This window comes from Hylobates moloch, unplaced genomic scaffold, assembly GCF_009828535.3.
Source record: "Hylobates moloch isolate HMO894 unplaced genomic scaffold, HMol_V3 SCAFFOLD_12, whole genome shotgun sequence".
Taxonomy (NCBI): domain Eukaryota; kingdom Metazoa; phylum Chordata; class Mammalia; order Primates; family Hylobatidae; genus Hylobates; species Hylobates moloch.
Window position 1 is genome coordinate 42895171 of NW_026652287.1, and position 15470 is coordinate 42910640.

Consider the following 15470-nt stretch of genomic DNA (forward strand, 5'->3'; position numbering starts at 1 on the left):
TGACCTCATGATCCACCCGTCTTGGCCTTCCAAAGTGCTGGGATTACAGGTGTGAGCCCCTGTGCCCAGCTGAGACCCTGTCTCTCTCTCTCTCTTTTTTTTTTTTTATTATGCTTTAAGTTCTGGGGTACATGTGCACAACGTGCAGGTTTGTTACATATGTATTCATGTGCCATGTTGGTGTGCTGCACCCATTAACTCATTATTTACATTAGGTATATCTCCTAATGCTATCCCTCTCCCCTCCCCCCGAGACCCTGTCTCTTAAAAAAAGTTTAAAAATTGGCTGTGCGCGGTGGCTCATGCCTGTAATCCCAGCACTTTGGGAGGCTGAGATGGGTGGATCACAAGGTCAGGAGATCAAGATCATCCTGGACAACATGGTGAAACCCCATCTCTAGTAAAATACAAAAAATTAGCCAGCATGATGGCGCACGCCTATTGTCCCAGCTACTAGGGAGGCTGAGGCGGGGGAGTTGCTTGAACCCAGGAAGCAGAGGTTGCAAATAGCCGAGATCACGCCACTGCACTCCAGCCTGGTGACAGAGCAAGACTCTGTCTCAAAAAAAAAAAAAAGAAGTTTAAAAATTAGCTGGGTGTGGTGGCACATGAATATAGTCCCAGCTACTTGAGAGGCTGAGGTGGGAGGATCACTTGAGTCCAGGAGTTGGAGACTGCAGTGAGCTATGATTGCACCACTGCACTCCAGCCAGGGCAACACAGCAAGAAAAAAAAAATGCTTCTAAAAAAACATGAATGGGCTGGGCGCGGTGGCTCACGCTTGTAATCCCAGCACTTTGGGAGGCCGAGGCGGGCGGATCACGAGGTCAGGAGATCGAGACCATGGTGAAACCCCGTCTCTACTAAAAATACAAAAAATTAGCCGGGCGTGGTGGCAGGCGCCTGTAGTCCCAGCTACTCGGAGAGGCTGAGGCAGAAGAATGGCGTGAACCCGGGAGGCGGAGCTTGCAGTGAGCCAAGATTGCGTGACAGAGCGAGACTCCGTCTCAAAAAAAAAAAAAAAAAAAAAAAAAAAAAACATGAATGAACGAATCATCGAATCATCGAATCATCAACCTCTGGGCACCAACAGTCTTCATGGTGTCAGGACTCTTAGCAATGTTGATTCAATGAATGAGGACAATTATTCAGGTGGCCTTAAGGGGCTGGTGGCAGGAGTAGTAGGGCGAGAGCCTTGGGTTTGAGGGAGAAAACTCACCCCAATCCGAAGTTTCTACCCACCCATTCCCATCTGACCCAACTCAGCTCACACCATTTCTCCATCACTCCTAACTAAACTCAGTCCAACAGTGCCTATCAACTGATGAATGAATTAGCCAAAGGTGGGAGATGACTGAACATTACTTGGCAATAAAAAGGAATGAAGTACTATGCATGCTACAAATAAGCCTGGAAACTAGCCGGGCACTGTGGTTAATGTCTGTAATCCCAGCAATTGGGGAGATCGAGGTGGGTGAATCACTTGAGGCCAGGGGTTCGAGACCAGCCTGGCTGACATGATGAAACCCCGTTTCTACTAAAAATACAAAAATTAGCCAGGGATGGTGGTGTGTGCCTGTAGTCCCAGCTACTCAGGAGGCTGAGAAAGGAGAATTGCTTGAACCCTGGAGGGGGAGGTTGCAGTGAGCCGAGATCGTGCTACTGCACTCCAGCCTGGGTGACAGAGCGAGACTTTGCCCTCAAAACAAAAAACTCCTGGAAAACATTTTGCTGAAAATGCCAGATACAAAGGGCCATATATTGTGTGATTCCATTTATTTTTATTTATTCCTTTTTTTTTTTTTTTTGAGACAAGGTCTCACTCTGTTGCCCAGGCTGGAGTGCAGTGGTGTGATCACAGCTCACTGCAGCCTCCAACTCGTGGCCTCCAGTGATTCTCCAGCCTCAACCTCCTGGGTAGCTGGGACTACAGATGTGCACCACTGTACCTGGCTAATGTTTTTATTTTTATTTTTGTAGAGATGGGGCTTGCTATGTTGCCTAGGCTGGTCTGGAATCGTGGCCTCAAGCGATCCTCCTGCCTTGGCCTCCCAAAATGCTGGGGTTGCAGGAGTGAGCCACCTCACCTAGCGTGATTCCATTTATATGAAATGGACATTTCAGTCCAGAATAAGCAAATCCTTAGAGACAGAAAGCAGATTCGTGGTTGCCTACAGCTGGGAGGTTGGAAAGACATGAGGAGTGACCACTAATGGGTATAGGATTTCTTTTAATTACACAGGTTAAATGGGCAAATTATATGGTATGTGAATTCTGTCTCAATTAACCAGTTAAAAATATACCTCAAACCAACATCTAACTCCTAGTCTCATTATAATTGGATTCCCAAAAGACATACCTAATTAATACAGGTGGTGACAGGTACCTCAGATGAGGCAAGAGCCAGATCCCAAGACAGATATGGGCCACATAAGATGAAAGAGATCAAGAGCTGGGCAAGGTGGCCCATACCTGTAATCTCAGCAGCTCAGGAGGCTGAGGTGGGAGGATTGCTTGAAGCTAGTAGTTTGAGACAAGCCTGGGCAACAAAGCAAGACACCATCTGTACACACACACACACACACACACACACACACACACACACATGCACACAAAACAACCAGCTGGGTGTGATGGTGCATACCTGTGGTCCCAGGTACTCAGGAGGCTGAAGAAGGAGGACCACTTGAGTCCCAGAGTTGGAGGCTGCAGTAAGCCATGATCATGCCCTTGCACTCTAGACTGGGCGACAGAGTGAGACCCAGTCTCTAAAAACGAGCAAACAAGGGCCAAGCGTGGTGGCTCACATCTGTAATCCCAGCACTTTGGGAGGCCGAGGTGGGCTGGTCACCTGAGGTCAGGAGTTCAAGACCAGCCCGGCCAACAAGGTGAAATCCCATCTCTACTAAAATTACAAAAATTAGCCGGGTGTGGTGGTGCACATCTGTAACCCCAGCTTCTAGGGAGGCTGAGGCAGGAGAATTGTTTGAAGCCGGGAGGCAGAGGTTGCAGTGAGCCAAGCTTGCACCACTGCACTCCAGCCTGGGCGACAGAGCAAGACTGCGTCTCAAGGATAAATAAATAAAAATAAAAACAAACAAAAAAAATTTTAAAAAGAAATACACAGAGAAGAAAACACAGTTCATCAGTTTATTCTCAGATTTGAGATGCAAATTATGCCCTATGGCCTGGCGGTGGGGGGCCGGGCTTGGGCTGGAATCTCTCATCATATCCCAGCCTTCCCTAAGGAGGAAGCAGATGAAATCTACAACAGGGGGTATTTTCCCTTTTAATACAGACCCAGGTATAAATAGGGCAGCACCATTAGGATCCTGATTCACCCCCCACCATCTTGGTCCCCAAACCACCTGGCATGGCAAGGTGAGCCTGGGGAGGTGGGGGGCAGGGGGAGGGGATTCGCAGAGCTGGGCTGAGGCAGGAGAAGAAACACAACCCAGTCAAGGGAAGTCTCTCTTCCCTCTGTAGTCTGACTTCAGTCCTTTCACCATGGAAGTAGAAAGGATCAAAGAGGGTGAGGGTGGGGGTCCCAGCCTGGGATCAGGAGACATCCAGTGCTTAACTCTGGGGAGGGGTAGCACCAAAAGGTGTGAAGGGCAGCGACGGAGGAGTGAGGAGGCAGGCATTGGGGGGTGGGGGGCTTTTGTTCATCAGCTCTGAGTTAGAAGCTCATTGCATGGGGGTTCAAGGGGTGGGGAGGTGAGGCTTGGGTGGGGAGGGAGGGGAGGAAGAGCCAGACTGCAGTATGCCACCTGGAATGGGGTGAGAGGAGGCTGGACCCTTGGGCCAGGGAAGCCCAGCCCCCAGCGCCCTGGAAAGGAGAAGGAATGACTGACCGTGATGAGCGAAGTCACATCCCATTGGCTCCAGAGTCACAGGTAACGATAAATACGGTGGCTTCAAAGCCTCAGCACCAAATGCACCCCATTCTGGGGCTCCCTCACGGTCCCTCCCACCCCGGACACTCTCAGCTGCTGAAGCAGACGGGGCCCAGTTCAAACCCAAACTTTTGGTTCGTCTGGCCAAAGTCAGTGGCCGCCACATCCCACAGGGGCAGAAATCCTGCTCGAGAAGAGCTGAATTCAAAAAGCGTCTTCGTCTGTCCTTTCCGGATCTGTCCACAGAGAAGACAGAGATGGTGAGTTACGGGGAGGGTGGCTGAGGTCTTGCCTCCCCTCTCCAGCTGGCCACTGCCCCACCCTCTTACCCGGCAGCCATCCTGGGGGACGCTGACAGTGGCTGCTGTCGTCTGGTTGAAGGACAGCTCCTCTCCATTGGTGCCAAGGAAGCGGGCGGAGCGGCTGTGGTCACCCGTGGTTTCGTCCAGCCAGGCAGCCGCATTCTGGCAGGAGTAGGTGAAGTTCTGGCGAGCGGTGGCACTCAGCAGTTTCAGGAAGTTCAGCTGCACGACATTCACTGGAGACCCGTCGGCGTCCACGTAGGAGAACTGGTGGGAGGAGGGCAAGGCAGAGGGTGAGGGGCTCCATGAGCCTCTTTCTGCAGAACCCAGCCCCCGGAATCTCTATCCACTGGCAGAAAGCCACCCCTCCTGTGTCGCCATCTCTGAGGAGGTCCCACCAGCCACCTAGAGATCCCTGGCAGAATCCCAAGAGTCACCTGAACATCCACTCCGTCCACTTCTCCATCCAGTAGGCCTCCATGCACACTCCATCTGACCTCCCAAATTCTGATTGCTTCATCCACTAATCCAGGGTTTTAACACACTCCTCCCCACCCAGAAGACACAACTCTGCCTCCACTCTTTTGAGTCGCTGGATCTACAGAGCTCACTGTCCCTGAATACCTGATTTCTGCCCTGTCCAATATGGCAGCCACATGTCTAATAGCCATGTAGCTTTTGAGCACTTGAAATGTGGCTGATTTGAAGGAGGGATTTTTTTTTTTTTTACTTTATTTAATTTTTTTCCTTTTTGGGGGGGTAGGGGTTGGGGTCTTGCTCTTTCGCCCAAGGTGGAGTGCGCTGGCACAATCCTGGCTCATTCAAGCCTCCATCTCCTGAGCTCAAGTCATCCTCCTATCTCAGCCTCCCAAGTAGCTGGGACTACAGGTGCACACCACCATGCCTGGCTGGGACTTTTTTTTTTTAACTTCATTTAATTTTTTTACTTAAGAAAATTCATAACTGGGGCCGGGCGCAGTGGCTCATGTCTGTAATCCCAGCACTTTGGGAGGCTGAGGCGGGTGGATCATGACGTCAGGAGATCGAGACCATCCTGGCTAACATGGTGAAACCCCGTCTCTACTAAAAAAATACAAAAAATTAGCCGGGCACAGTGGTGGGCTCCTGTAGTCCCAGCTACTCGAGAGGTTGAGGCAGAAGAATGGTGTGAACCCAAGAGGCGGAGTTTGCAGTGAGCTGAGATCGCACCACTGCACTCCAGCCTGGGCAACAGAGCGAGACTCCATCTCAAAAAAAAAAAAAAAAAAAATCGTAACTAATGACTGAGCTTCAATCCAGTTATCAGAAAGCTTATGTTTGGAACAACTTGAGTCTCAATCTACTTTTTGAACTGTTTTTCAATGGTTTATGAAATCTAAATATAGATCAAATATTCCCAATAAAATTTAGCATTCAAATTGTGATGTACTATAAATGTAAAATCTCCATCAGATTTTGAAGAACTAATATGAAAAAATACAAAATATCTTAATAATGCTTTTTTTTTTTTTTTTTTCTTGAGACGGAATCTCACTCTGTTGCCCAGGCTGGAGTGCAGTGGCATGGTTTTGGCTCACTGCAACCTCTTCCTCCCGGGCTCAAGTGATTTTCCTGCCTCAGCCTCCCGAGTAGCTGGAATTACAGGCACGCATCACCATGCCTGGCTAATTTTTTGTATTTTTAGCAGAGATGGGGCTTTACCATGTTGGCCAGGTTGGTCTTGAACTCCTGACCTCAGGTGATCTGCCCACCTTGGCCTCCCAAAGTGCTGGAATTACAGGCCACTGTACCCAGCCATGTGGCTTTTTCTTCTTCAAATTCACCAGACCCTGTCTTGACTGAGCCTTTGCATATGCCTTTCCCTCTCCCTGGAACACTTGTCCTTGTCCTTCCTAGCTTGTTAATACAGTGTATTCTTTAGGCTTCAGATGAGCTGTGATCTCTACCAGTAAGCCTTCTGGTCTTTCCAACACTGCCTCTAAATCTCCACCATGCCCTGTGCTTCCCCTGTCCTGGCACCATCATTCTGTATGACAGTTGACTGCCTGTTACACATCTGATGCTGCTGCCACCCCACCTCCAGCTTGCGATCCCTAGGAAGGTAGAGGAAAGCCTATCCTGTTCATCTCACCTCTCAGAACCCACCCCTCAAACCCCCCTGCTGGTTCCCATCAATTTTCATGCTCCCCACCTCGGCCTCTGGTGACTCACCTTCTTCCCTCGACGGAATGTGCTATACCAGCCTCCAGGCTTTTCCTTGGACCAGGAGGCCAATTTCACCTGGAGGAGAAAAGGGAGGGTCACTGTAGCTGACGCCCTTGGTGCCACCTAGATCCCATCTGCATTTCCCTCCTCGCACTGTAGGCTGCTGTGACTATGTCAGGATGTTCTCTGGCTTCTGGGATGGATGAGCTCTGCCAGTGCACAATGAGGGAAGGAGGTTCATGCCCCTGAGGCAGCCCTCATCCAATGACTAATGGGAGTTGGTGGATAAATACCCCAGCTCCCTCGCCTCCAAGGGGGATAACTCTCAGGTGCCTGTGCTACACAGTCTCCCAGGGCTCCCCAGTGGGATTGAGCTCTGGATCTCCAATGGTACCATTTTATTTTAATTAATTAATTAATTATTTTTTGAGACAGGATCTCACTCTGTCACTCAGGCTGAAGTGCAGTGACATAATCATAGTTCACTGCAGCCTCAAACTCCTGGGCTCAAGCAATCCTCCCACTGCAGCCTCCAAAGTAGCTAGAACTACAGGTGTGCACCCCCATGCCCAGCTTTTTTAAATTTTTATTTTTTTAGACAGGGTCTTGTTCTGTCACCCAGGCTGGAGTGCAGTGGTGTGATCACTGGCTCACTGCAGCCTCGACTTCCAAAGTTCAAGCAATCCTCCAACCTCAGCCTCCTAAGTAGCTGGGATAATAGGAGTGTGCCACCATGCCTGTTTTTTTTTTTTTTTTTTTTTTTTTTTTTTGGAGAGGGGGTGGAGGGGGTCTTTCTATGTTGCCCAGGCTGGTCTTGAACTCCTGGGCTCAAGCAATCCTCCCACCTCAGCCTCAGCCTCCCAAAGTGCTGGGATTACAGGTAAGAGCCACTGTGCCCAGCCTCAGCCTCTCCCTTTAGGCTACGCAGGTGAGTGAAGAGGAGGTCCTCAGATGTTAGCAATTGTTTAGGGATCAAGTCCTGCACTCCAGGCCCAGTGGGAAGTCCAAGCTTGTCTAAATTCCCATCCACTGGGCATCTGAGCTCCCACTAAACCAGGAGAAAATAAACCAGTTAAAAATAACAACATGGGGCCAGGCGCAGTGGCTCAAACCTGTAATCTCAACACTTTGGGAGGCCGAGACGGGTGGATCACTTGAGGCCATGAGTTTGAGACCAGCCTGGCCAACATGGTGAAACCCCGTCTCTGCTAAAAATACAATACAAAATGAGCCGGGTGTGGTGGCGGGCACCCGTAATCTCAGCTACTCAGGAGGCTAAGGCAGGAGAATTGCTTGAACCGGGGAGGTGGAAGTTGCAGTGAACCAGGATCACGCCACTGCACTCCAGCCTGGGCAACAGAGTGAGACTATGTCTCAAAAGAACAAAACAATATGGGGCTGGGCACAGTGGCTTTCTCCCACTGCTTAATCCCAGTGCTTTAGGTTACAGTGAGCTACGATGATGCCACTGCACTCCAGCCTGGGTGATACAGAAAGACCCTGTCTCTAAAAAAATTAAAATAGACCGAGTGTGGTGGTTTATGCCTATAATCACAATACCTTGGGAGGCCAGTGCAGGAGGATCTCTTGAGGCCAGCAGTTCAAGACCAGCCTGGGCAACATAGTGAGACCCTCATCTCTATAAGAAATTTAAAAAATTAGCCAGGCATGGTGATGCACACCTTTGTGATGCACAGCTACTCAGGAGGCTGAGACAGGAGGATCACTGAACCCAGGAGGTTAAGGCTGCAGTGAGCTGTGATCCCACCACTGTGCTCTAGCCTGGGTGACAGAGTGAGACCCTGTCTGAAAAACAGACAAAAATAACAATAACAATAAATATTATTTCACACTTACACTGGCCAGGTTCTTGCTAAGTGCTTTACCTGCAGATAGAGGTATTAGCCCAGCACCACATGTAGTCAGGGTTTAGTAAATGTTCCCTGCAGGCCGCGTGCGGTGGCTCATGCCTGTAATCCCAGCACTTTGGGAGGCCAAGGTTGGCAGATCACCTGAGGTCAAGACCAGCCTAACTAACGTGGTGAAACCCCATCTCTACTAAAAAAAAAATACAAAAAAATCAGCTGGGCGTGGTGGTGCATGCCTGTAATTACAGCTACTGGGGAGGCTGAGGCAGGAGAATCGCTTGAATCTGGGAGGCAGATGTTGCAGTGAGCTGAGATCACGCCACTGCATTCCAGCCTGGGAGACAGAGCCAGTCTCTGTCTCACACACACAAAAAAAACAAAACAGTTCACTGATATTTGTTTTTGCATCAGTATCTGAACTGCACGCCACTCTGTGAAGTAGATACTTTCTTTTTTTTTTCTTTTCTTTTTTTTTTGAGACGGAGTCTCGCTCTGTCACCCAGGCTGGAGTGCAGTGGCGCGATCTCGGCTCAATGCAAGCTCCACCTCCCGGGTTCATGCCATTCTCCTGCCTCAGCCTCCCGAGTAGCTGGGACTACAGGCGCCTGCCACAAAGCCAGGCTAATTTTTTGTGTTTTTTTTAGTAGAGACAGGGTTTCACCATGTTAGCCGGAGGTCTCGATCTCCTGACCTTGTGATCCGCCCGCCTCAGCCTCCCAAAGTGCTGGGATTACAGGCGTGAGCCACCGCGCCCGGCCTTCTTTTTTTTTTTCTAGGTGGAGTCTCACTCTGTCGCCCAGGCTGGAGTTCAATAGTACAATCTTGGCTCATTGCAACCTCTGTCTCCCAGGTTCAAGTGATTCTGCTGCTTCAGCCCCCGAGTAGCTGGGATTACAGGCGCCTGCCACCACATTTAGCTAATTTTTGTATTTTTAGTAGAGACGAGGTTTCACCATGTTGGTCAGCCTGGTCTCAAACTCCTGACCTCAGGTGATCTGCTCCCCTTGGCCTCCCAAAGTGCTGGGATTACAGGCGCGAGCTACCACACCCAGCCTATTGATTTCTTTTGGAGTTTTCCTTGTCTGTCTTCCCATGGAAGGTATGAATTCCATAAAAGCAGAGATAGTTTGTTTTCTTTTCTTTCTTTCTTTCTTTTTTTTTTTTTGAGATGGAGTCTCACTCTGTCGCCCAGGCTGGAGTGCAGTGGCGCAATCTCGGCTCACTGCAACCTCCACCTCTAGGGCTCAAAAGATCCTCCCGCCTCAGTCTCCAGAGTAGCTGGGACTACAGGCTCGCACCACCATGCCCGGCCAATTTTTTAATTTTTGTAGAAATGGGGTTTTGCTATGTTGCTCAGGCTGGTCTCGAACTCCTGACCTCAAGCGATCCTCCCGCCTCAGCCTCCCAAAATGCTGAGGTTATAGTCATGTGCCACCAGGCTGGCCTGATTTTTTTTCTTTTTGATCCTCTGCTGTAGTCCCAGCTCTTGAGGCGGGACTTGGCATACAGTAAGTGCTCAATAAATGCCAGTTGAAGGAAGAATAACGTCTCAGACAAGGTGGGTGTGGGTGTGGGGAGCCGGGGACAGCCCTTCCTGGGGGAGGCGATGAGAGGTTTGGGTTACTCACGATCTCGAACTTCTTGTCGGGATAGAGGCAGGTCTCTCCTCCCGCCGTGAAGTTGCAAAAAACCCTGAACGAGTCCCGCGCGCAGCCCTGGTTAGGGTCAATCCAGTATTCCCCTGCCGCAGAGCCAGGCAGGGTGGGTGAGTCTGGATGGCACCAGACGGATCCCAACCCCCCCCCCCCCACATCCCCACCTCCGCCCATCCAAGTGGCGGGGGGACCAGACCTCACCATCAGGCAGGTGCGGGTGGTTGCGGTGCAGCTCGTGGCACACGAGGCCCGGGCGCTCAGCAGTGCCAGGAGGACGCCGCAGCTGCTCCAGCTCCAAGCTCAGCGATGTGAGCGAGGCCAGCACCTCTTCCAGGCCGCCCTCCACGACTGGGAGCGGGACTGGGACGAAGCGCCGGCGCCTGCGCAACCCGTGGAGCTCGGCAGGGGGACCCTGGGCGTGGGGGATGGGGACGGAGGAGAAGAGAGGGGAGATGGGGGAGGGAGAGAGCGGGAGAAAGAGAGACAGGCGGAGATGAAGAGGCAGAGAGACACAAATGAGAAAGAGGAGGGAGAGAGATAAACAAGGGGCAGAGATAGAGAAAGGAGAGATAAGCAGACAGGGAGAGACACACAGGAAAGAGAAAGACAGATTCAGAGATGGGGAGAAGCCAAGTTGTAAGAGGACAAAAGAGAAAACGCAAGAATAGCAGAGACAGAGGGAGAGAGAGCAGGGAGAGAGACAAAAGATGAAATAGTGGCGCAAGTATCGAGACAGACAGATAAGGGAGATGCAGAGAGACAGGGAGGGAGAGATGGGGTCCGAGAGACAAGACCCAGGTCAGAGCCCCCATGGGTGTCCCTCCAAGCCCCCCCTCCCAAGCCAGACCTTCCTTGGGGTTTTGCAGGGAACTACCCTCTTCAACTACATCCTCTGAACACCTAGTGTGTGCCTGGCCCAGTGCTGGGCACGGAAAGACCCTCTGGGGACACCCAGACATAGTCCTTGCTCTCCCCTCAGGTTTTGGTGTCCATTCCCCCCCTCCCTGGGGAACTCACCGGGGGGCCTGGTGGGCCTGCAGGTCCGGTGTCTCCACGGGGGCCCATGGACCCCTGTAGGGAGAAGTCACTTGGAGAATGAACGCTGTCTATGGAGACCCTTCCCACCAACATACACACAAACACACACACACACTCACACACACATACACTCACACACAGTCTCACACACACACTCTCACACACACACTCACACACACACAGTCACACACTCACACACACATACACTCACATACACAGTCTCACACACACATACACTCACATACACAGTCTCACACACTCACACACACACACACACAGCCTTGGGGAAGGGACATGCAGTTTTCAGCATTAAGCATCAGACACAAATTTTCTTTTCATGTTTTAATGTCTCTGAAATCAGCTTCTTAACATCTTTGGCAAGTCATAGTTTACTTGGCAGAATTGTTTTCTTTCCTAGCAGTTTGTAAAATAATGGTACATCTTATAATTGATGGCATTTTGGATCTGATGAAATACAACTGTAGGTGTTGAATAAATATTTGTCGAACGCACGATTGCATGAATAAATAAATAAATGAAGGCAGAGGCGTGGAGGGTTCTGGTGCAGTGGAGGGGGTGGGGAGCTGAGATGTGTAAGCCGACGGAAGCAGGGTGTACTCACCGGAGACCCCTTTGAGCCTTTCTGTCCCAGAGGGCCCTGTAGGGTACAGACAGGGAGAGCTGAGGTCCTGGCCTGGACCGCCATAGTGACCTAATCCCACAAAAGATTCCCTTCATACTCACCTCCACACCTGGGGGCCCAGGGTGACCCAGAGAGCCAATGGGACCAGGGGGACCCTAGGGAAAGGACATCAGGGTCAGTATTGGTGGGGCACACACTATTGCCCTGACACATCCCCCAGACAAGCCTTCAATCCTACCAAAGGAAGACCCCAAACCCTAGACAAGCCTCCAATTCCCCACAGGGAGACCCCAAACCCCAGACTCAGCCTCCTGCCAGTTCCCAGATACAGCCACCTATTTTCCCCAGACACACCCTCATTAATCCAGACCCACATTTCCCAGACCCCACACCCACAGTCTCTCAACCCACCCCCTCCTTCAAATACATTCTTCCCACTCAGGTCAGGACACTCACAGGATCTCCCTTGGGACCAGGAGGTCCCTGCACGCCTGGCAACCCCTGATCTCCTTTCTCACCGGCTTCCCCCGGGGGACCAATGAGACCGATCAATCCAATGTGGCCCTGGAGGACAAAAGAGGCACAGACAGGGGAGGATGTGGGAGGATTCAGGGAGGTTTTTCTCCTAGAGCCTTGGGGTGATGAGTTTGGGTGCAGAGGATGTGCCAATCTCCCAGCCCCCCGGCCAGGGAGGGAGGGAAAGAGGGGAGGAGATGGGGAAGAGAATAATGGAATGATGTCCTTACCTTTTCTCCCTTGGGGCCAGCGTCTCCCTTCAGCCCTGGGAGGCCAGAGGGCCCCTGGGAGAAGAGCAAGGGTCAGTCAGGGATTCTGAAATGTGAACTCTCGAGGTCTGTGTGGGTGGTTAGGGGATGGTCAAATGGGAAATTACGCAGATTTCAAATGGGAATTACCAGGGATGGGGTCAAGGGATGATCAGCATAGGCCACCAAGGTGGGACGATGAGAGCTAATGAGGGGTTGATTGGAGGATGGACAACGTGAGTGATCAGTGGCCAAGGTCAGCGTGGGTGATCAGTGTAGACCATCAAGATGGAGGGTCAGTGTGGTCAGTGTAGACCATCAAGGTGGAGTATTAGAGCAGAGGGTTATAGAGGTGGGCAGTGTAGACCATCAAGGTGGAGTGTTACAGCAGAGGGTTATAGAGGTGGGCAGTGTAGACCATCAAGGTGGAAGGTCAGAGCAGAGGGTTATAGAGATGGGCAGTGTAGACCATCAAGGTGGAAGGTCAGAGCAGAGGGTTATAGAGATGGGCAGTGTAGATCATCAAGGTGGAGTGTTAGAACAGAGGGTTAGAGAGATGGGCAGTGGAGACTATCAAGGTGGAAGGTCAGAGCAGATGGTTAGTAGAGACAGGTAATATGGACACTCGGATGGTCAGTGAGGGTCAGCCTGCACCAATGCTCACTGGGTGGTCACTAGGTGCCCAGAGTGGTCCTCAGAGCCAGAACCTCAAGGATGAACAAATCTCTTACCAGGGGGCCGGGAGGGCCCATCTGTCCAGGGGCTCCCAGGAGGCCTGGTTCACCCTGAGAATGGAACAGAACATGGGGTGGGCTGCACCCTGTCAGAACCCAGTGTGGACCCCCCCCACCATGCACCAGGGGCAGCCCCTCCAAACGGTGATGGGATCACAAGCTGGGAGCAGGCAGAGGGGCTGGATCCACCCTGTCCCACCCCTGCCCCGCTCCACTCACCACAGGGCCGGGGATCCCTCGAAGACCCTCAGGCCCAACACGTCCAGGGGGCCCTCGAGCCCCCATTGGACCCGTCCTCCCTGGGGGCCCATCAGGACCTGGCTCCCCCTGAAATGGACACAGGCAAGGGAGGAGGGGCCAGAGTCAGAGGGTTCCTGCCTCCTGACCCCCTGCCAAGAAGCATCTGGGATCGGGAGGGAGTAGGTGCATGGTGGTCACAGGTCCACCCTCTCCTGATGGCCCCACTGTTGGCCTAGAGTAGTGCAGGGACCCTTCCCCTTGCCAGGGGGACTCACCTTGGCACCTTTCTCCCCTTCTCTGCCTTCTCGACCCATGTGGCCTGAAGGACCCTGGGAAGGGAAAGACAGTGAACAGGGGTCTAGGGGCTGACCGAGGGTCTGAGGGGTGAGTGGGGTCTGGGTGATTGGGGGGTTATGGGTGAGTGGGGGTCTGTAAGGTGAGTGAGGTCTGGGTGAGTGGGGTCTGTGGGTGACTGAGGTCTGTGGGTGAGTGGGATCTGTGGGGTGGGTGAGGTCTGTGGTTGAATGGGGGCTGTGGGGGTGAGTGGGGTCTGTGGGTGAGTGGGGGCTGTGGGGTGAGTTGGGGTCTGTGGGGTGAGTGGGGTCTGTGGGTGAGTGTGGTCTGTGGCTGAGTGGGGTCTGTGGAGTGAGTGGGGGCTGTAAGGTGAGTGGGGTCTGTGGAGTGTGTGGGGTCTGTGGGGTGAGCGGGGTCTGTGGGTGTGTGGGGTCTGTGGGGTGAGTAGGGGCTGTGGAGTGAGTGGGGTCTGTGGGTGAATGGGGGCTGTGGGTGAGTTGAGGGCTGTGGGATGACTGGGGTCTGTAAGGTGAGTGGGGGCTGTAGATAAATCAAAGACCCAGGAGGTGGCGTATCACTCACCCTCTTGCCGGGGGGCCCGGGGGCGCCGGGTTCCCCAGAAGCTCCAGGAGGACCCTGGAGGAGACAAGGACACCAGCTGTGGTCTCAGCTAACATTGTTTGAGCCTGTTTTAGGATGCCTTGGACCAGAAGACAGCCTTCCCCAAGCCTCACCCCAGCACCGGGCACTCCCACCTCCCACCTACTCCCTCAAGCTGCTCACATTCCTGGGGTTCCCCAGAGAGGTGAAGCGGGAGCATCTGCAAGGGCCTTGGGTACCCCACTAGCCCACTCCCCTGCCCCCCCAATTCACTCTTTAGCTCCCCAACCCCCCCGCCCTCAGCACCACACCCTCTGTTTTCCCACTCACCGGTCCCCCAATGTCACCAGGGTCTCCCTTCTCCCCTGGGGAACCATCTATGCCCTGCATGGGGGGAAGACAGAGTTGGGAGGGGTGATGAGGGTACGTGAAAATTTGGGGTGGGGCTGGGAGGCAAAAGAAGGTTATTGGTTCCACTGTCAGTGCCCAGGTCTGCAGGGGTGGGGAGATGGGGACAGAATTAGGAAATATGCCAGGATTGGGGAGGGGGTCACACTCACTGAAACTCCAGGGTCTCCTGGGGGCCCTAGATCTCCGGGGAGCCCCGTGGGGCCCTGGAACACAGAATGATTAATAATCACATCTCTGAATTGTGGAGCAATCGTGCATTTATGGAACAGATCAACTGTATCCAGGAACAGTTTGGTTTCTGGGGACACATTAGTGAACAAAACATAAAATCCCTGGCTTGGTAGAGTGAACATTCTCATGTTTCATGGGTGCAGATGCTGAGCTAAGAATGCTGCACGCATGGTCTCGCTGCAGCCTCCTCACAGCCTCCCAGCTCGGGACTCACAGAGAAAACTGGCCATTCATTTGTTTGTTCATTCATTCATTCATTCATCCATCCATCCATTCATTCATTCGCTCAGAGAAGGGACACTCCAAACAATGCGATTCAAGTCGAGGTCCCACAGATGCTAAAGCCCCTTCCTGACCTCCACCCACCCCAAACCCTACTGTGGTGGCAGAAGGGCCTCAACCTTTGCCTCAAGGCCAAATCCCACATCCACCCCAAATCTGACCCAATTCAACCTTAACCTTTACAACAGTGTTAGAATGATCTGCCGTGAAATCAACTTTCGTGCCATTCAATGATGTATAACCACTGTACGTTTATGTTTCATTCACACATTTATTCACTAATTCACTCATCCATCCATCCATTCAT

The 15470-nt window shown here is 52.2% G+C and overlaps 1 protein-coding gene across 1 annotated transcript in view; it reads right to left on the reverse strand.

Annotated features, from left to right (window-relative positions):
- Positions 1-3138: 3138 nt before the first annotated feature.
- COL5A3 (collagen type V alpha 3 chain) overlaps positions 3139-15470 on the reverse strand; it is a 47170-nt gene continuing 34838 nt past the window's right edge. Inside the window, exons 46-61 of the mRNA XM_032171576.2 lie at positions 14800-14853; positions 14570-14623; positions 14222-14275; positions 13621-13674; positions 13325-13432; positions 13103-13156; positions 12354-12407; positions 12064-12171; positions 11709-11762; positions 11587-11622; positions 10944-10997; positions 10128-10338; positions 9900-10012; positions 6410-6478; positions 4226-4465; positions 3139-4132 (exon numbers count right to left, since the gene is read on the reverse strand). Coding sequence (XP_032027467.1) covers positions 3986-4132; positions 4226-4465; positions 6410-6478; positions 9900-10012; positions 10128-10338; positions 10944-10997; positions 11587-11622; positions 11709-11762; positions 12064-12171; positions 12354-12407; positions 13103-13156; positions 13325-13432; positions 13621-13674; positions 14222-14275; positions 14570-14623; positions 14800-14853 — 1464 coding nt within the window. The 3' untranslated portion in view covers positions 3139-3985. The remainder of the gene's footprint in view (positions 4133-4225; positions 4466-6409; positions 6479-9899; positions 10013-10127; positions 10339-10943; positions 10998-11586; positions 11623-11708; positions 11763-12063; positions 12172-12353; positions 12408-13102; positions 13157-13324; positions 13433-13620; positions 13675-14221; positions 14276-14569; positions 14624-14799; positions 14854-15470) is intronic.